General features: G+C 48.2%; 1 protein-coding gene across 1 annotated transcript; it reads left to right on the top strand.

Annotated features, from left to right (window-relative positions):
- Nucleotides 1-784: 784 nt before the first annotated feature.
- Nucleotides 785-5,076, top strand: Fabp1 (fatty acid binding protein 1). Its single transcript, XM_075983876.1, has 4 exons — nucleotides 785-940; nucleotides 2,521-2,693; nucleotides 3,826-3,918; nucleotides 4,956-5,076. Exons 1-4 carry the CDS (start codon nucleotides 874-876, stop codon nucleotides 5,004-5,006), a joined length of 384 nt encoding a protein of 127 aa, XP_075839991.1. The 5' UTR covers nucleotides 785-873; the 3' UTR covers nucleotides 5,007-5,076.

Genomic DNA, 5,076 nt, shown 5'->3' with positions numbered 1-5,076 from the left:
CCAGCTCCAGTCAGACCAAACTCCCCTGGATCACTCCAGTTCCCTCTTCCTGCCTTTGAGGCAGGGACGGGACAAGTCAACAGGCAATGCCTTCTTCCTTCCCTTGACGTGTCTCTACCCAATAAAACACATCGAAATTTCTACACTACTGCTGTAAAGATCTTATACATGCTGAGCGTAGATGCTCTGTTAGCATTTCATAAGGGAGGGCCTGCCTGGGGTGTGGAACTACCCGGAACCATTGAGGAGGAATTCTTGGAATACTAACAGCTCTAGGAACTGATGAGATTATGTAAAATTATGTTTGTATAATAAAAGGCTAAGAAACAAACATAGGTTATGTGAAAAAGGTTTTGAGTTAAAGGTATTTCTCCCCATGTAACATGCATATACATAAATGTATTTATGTGTACATATATGTGTGTGCATTTGTATATAAATATATGCATACATACAGGTGTACAAACATACACATCTAGATATGTATGTATGCATATGTACATTGTTAGAGACATGATAGACAATGTCTGTTGCACATATACATCTGTGCACACACATGGCAAGCACACACACTTATTTCATTAGTGGTGGTAAGTCCCCGTAAAGGCGACATTACAGAGAGCTTTGTGCTTGATTGGCACTCAGCAATGTTTGCTGAATTAGAACAAACCTCTGCCTTGCCCATTCTGATTTTTATCGTTGACCATTGCTCTCAGGAGTTAATGTTTGAACCTGGCCATAAAGAAATCGACAACCACTGACCTATGGCCTATATTTGAGGAGGAAGAAGCCCCTTATAAAATAGCCAACAGTGGGTGGCCTGAGAGGCAGAGCTGCTGTGGTCAGCTGTGGAAAGGGAGTCTCACCGCCACCATGAACTTCACCGGCAAGTACCAGCTGCAGAGCCAAGAGAACTTTGAGCCCTTCATGAAGGCGATGGGTGAGTGCTGGACGGGACACCAAAGCTGAGGTAACAGCAGTGAGGGTCTAGCCCTGCTATCCACAGCTAGTCAAGGTCTGATGTTGAGGTGGAAGGAAGGGTCCAGGCTATCCCAGATTGAGGAGTGCTAGTGACTTTCCTGGTCTCTTGCTACTTCACTGCTCTCACTGGACAAGGCCACTGGAAGGCAGTGGAAATGATACTGAATCAGACTGATATGCATCTCCTGGTTCTTCATTTCATGGCCTTGTTCATTCTCTCTCCATTCATTCATTTTTTCTAGCAATCATTGCCTCAAAACTAACCATGCCTCAAGCACTATGCTTGTACATGCACCAGGGAGACAGAATGAGATCAGCTATAATCCTGAACGATGTTTGGAGGCAAGGCTACAATACTGATCAGTTATTTGAGGATAAATGCAATGAACTGTCCCTTAATGTGTATGACTTAATTCCAGGCATCACAACAGCCATATTTAATACTTACCATAAAACTTAGTTGATCACTGTTGAGGAAACTGAGGCCAAGAAAGGGAAGTCGCTATGACAAGGGCCACGTATAGGAAATATTTGAGTTGGAGTGAGAAGAAGGCGCTGGGTCCCAGAGACCCTATTTAGATACTCTATGTCTCCCAGGGTACAGGAGGGAAGACCGTGGTGGTGAAGGCTGACCAGAGAGAGAGAGAGCCCTGTGAGCAGAGGGGGAAGTGGGACAAAGGAGGGTACCAACAGGGAAGAGATGAGGAAAATCAAGATCAGGGAAAGGAAGACACTCATGTCACCCCAGGACTGAAAGCTGCTTTTGTGGACAAGACACGGGTCTCAAGCGCAGGGATCCCCTAGCTGAACAGAGGGCGCTCTACTCCGTTACCTCCTGATTCCTGGGAACCTCCATTCAAGGAAAGGCACAGATTTGCTGTGAAATCTGCAAAGCCCTACTCTAGGGCCAAGGACTTTTATACATTACCCACAAGAGCCACGACTCCAAAGGCCACAGCAAGGTTGTCTGGCAAGGTCCCACTTTGTGCGTGGGGCCGTTTGATTTGGAAGATAAATATCCCGGAGGATGAAGTATTCCCCCTCTAAGAACAAGGCCACTGAAGAAGGGGGAAATCGGGAGCAAGAAGGAGTAAAGAGTATGGAGCCACAAAGGAAAGGGGCTGAGGCCAAATGGGGGTCTTTGTCACAAATGAATTGGAGGGCTGGGAATGCAGATCAGTGGGAAGAGTGCTTGCCCAGCACGCATGGAGCCCTGGATTCAATCCCCAGAACATATAAGCCAGGTATGGTGACACACGACTGTAATCCCAGCACAGGGAGGTGGAAGCAGGAGGATCAGATGCTCAAGGTCACCCTCAACTATACAGTGAGCTAAGGCTAGCCTAGGCTACAAGAGACCCTGCTTCAAAAACTAATAAGACTAACTGGGAAAATAGGAGCAGGCCACCGACTTTCCCTGTCAGACACCAGAGGCCTCCCCGCTCACAGGTCTACCATATAGTAACCATGTGTGGCCTCAGGAACACACAACGACCTCCTCTGCTTCTCCTGTCTCTGACCACACATGCCCTCTTCCAGGTCTGCCTGAAGACCTCATCCAGAAGGGGAGGGACATCAAGGGGATATCAGAAATCGTGCATAACGGGAACCATGTCAAACTCACCCTCACCTACGGCCCCAAAGTGGTCCACAATGAGTTCACCCTGGGGGAGGAGTGCGAGCTGGAGACCATGAGCGGGGAAAAGGTCAAGGTACGTAGTCCCACCTCCTGCTTCCCAAAAGTTCTCTTAACATAGACCATGTCACTGAACCCAGTTCAGCAGGAGACACGGAGAGCTCTGAGAACAGACTTCTCATTGTCTCAGGGATCATGAGACGTCTGGGCTCTCACTATGGAGGACATGGGGGAAATAGGGCACAAGGTGAGATTCTCAGTCACAGGGTCTCCCAGGCAAGGTGCTCCTGGCTCACGGGAGCTCGGGAGCTCAGGAACTGAGGCAAATCGGTACCACTGAAAATCTGAGCTAGGGCAGCTTCACCCCCTCAGGGCGGTGGTTCAGGGAAGCAGCATCAGCTGGCTGTGGGCTGTGGGAGCAGTGGACAGGTGATAGCAGAGATCTGGGGCTGCAGGTCCTCTCACCTGCCCCACCCTCTGAAGCCTGTGCAGCCCAGGGCAGCCAGTGGACCGTGCGTCTGCTCTGTCTGCTCCTGCCTTTCCTGGCAGCCTTGTGCCTCAGGCTCAGCAGGAGTCTCTGCCTCTTCAGGTTGCTCTTGTTTCTGCCTTTCCTCCCCACTCAGGTGTCCTGGGTTTTCTAAAGACCCATTGGGGAGGCAGATTTTGGACATTGTGTCTTTTGTTCCTGACTAGATTTCTCCCTCCGCCCCTCCCCTGCTTCCCTCCATCCCCTCCTTTCTTCATATTTTTTTTTCCTCTAGCATCTTGCATGTAGCCCAGACTGGCCTCAAACTCAGTATCTTCCCGCTCCCGCCTGCCGAGTGCTGGAATTACAGTGCTGTACTGTGCCCAGCCACAGCTCTGCTTCCGCTCACATCCGTCCTTGATCTACAAGGCTTGGAAATGGCACCACAATAGGAAAGACTAAATATCTAAAAAGCAGACTGTGTCCCCTCAGCGGCTGGTGATTGGAGTTCTGCTAACAACCTCCCTCTGTAAGCTTCAGAAATGGGAGTTTACATTTTATTTTAGTTTTTATTTTTCAGGGGAGAACCACTCAGGCAGATTTGACCTTCTCTTCCATTCATAAATTTCCGTTCAGCCCTGGAGAACTGGTGATGAGCAAGACGTCTGACTCATTGTTAGCTGTTACCATGCAGGGAAACACCCCGCTGGCTCCATTGCTAGGCCTTTCCTCTCTCCCGCAGGCCGTGGTGAAGATGGAAGGTGACAATAAGATGGTGACAAGCTTCAAAGGCATGAAGTCCGTGACTGAACTCAACGGCGACACAATCACCAACGTAAGTAGCACTGGGGTCTCGCCATCCCAGTGTTTGAGGGGAATGGAGACGTAAATGGAGGGGCAGCTGGACAACATCGCTCATTCTCCATCTTTTTCTCCTCGAGACCTTGAGGTTATCGGTGCCATCTGCCACTTAAGAGAATCCTTTACGTACCCTGTAGTGGATACATGTTGTCTTGAATCTTTCAAACAACACTTTTCTAAATGGAGAAGCAAGGCTATGACCAGGAGAGCTGGTCAAGTGGTAGACAGGTCCCCCAGAACTGGGTCCATCTCTTAGGGGTGTCAATCATGAAGCAACATTCACTCCTCACTCTCACAGCAGAGCAGGTGGGCAGAGAGGAATCACCCTGGACTGAGTCCAGATGCATCTCCTCTAGTCTTCCTGTCTCCCACAGTGTAAAACCAGGACTCCAGCCTATGGGGGGGGGGTGACTGCTGGAGCTAAGGAGCGCCTTTCCCAACTGATAACATTAGACACAAAATCAGAGACTTGAGAAGGAGGGAAGGACCATTCAGCATCAGCCCTACAATTGATGGGTTTTGTTTTCCCTGCTCTGCTGACACTCTGAGCATGCTAAGCAAGCATCCTGTCACACAAACACATGCCCAGTGTTCTCATGTGCTTCCTTCACATGTTTAAGAGGAAAATCATAGGGCCGCTTCTATGTTCCAGTCTAGTTGCCAGTGTATCCACGGACATATCCTTCTCTTCAGCCACAGTTAATGTGCAGTAAGAGATCAAAATGAAATTTTGAGACAAGAGATTGGGCATCTTCAGATGGTTTTCCTATAGCTGTCATTGATTCAGGAAAACAGTTCAGTGGCTGGCAGGGCAGCCCTCCACGTGAGCAAGAGAAATGACAAGATACAGCATGGTGTTTTAGACAAAGTTGCCAACCATTCCTCTGCCCATAAATAAAACGGAAATTTTTAAAGTTGTCTCATGTGTGAACACATTTGGGAATGTTATTATTTGTTTCTTTTACAATTACCATCAAGAAAATATTTCATAATCTCTCTTCTGACTTTCAGACCATGACACTGGGCGACATTGTCTACAAGAGAGTCAGCAAGAGAATTTAGACAAGGCTGCGTTTCCTATTCTTTTACAGTGTAAAATTTATGCAATAAAGTTACCTTTGTTTTGAAAGTA

This window comes from Microtus pennsylvanicus, chromosome 8, assembly GCF_037038515.1.
Source record: "Microtus pennsylvanicus isolate mMicPen1 chromosome 8, mMicPen1.hap1, whole genome shotgun sequence".
NCBI classification, from domain to species: domain Eukaryota; kingdom Metazoa; phylum Chordata; class Mammalia; order Rodentia; family Cricetidae; genus Microtus; species Microtus pennsylvanicus.
The sequence above is the reverse complement of the archived record's forward strand: the minus strand, read 5'-3'. Positions and strand labels throughout refer to the sequence as shown.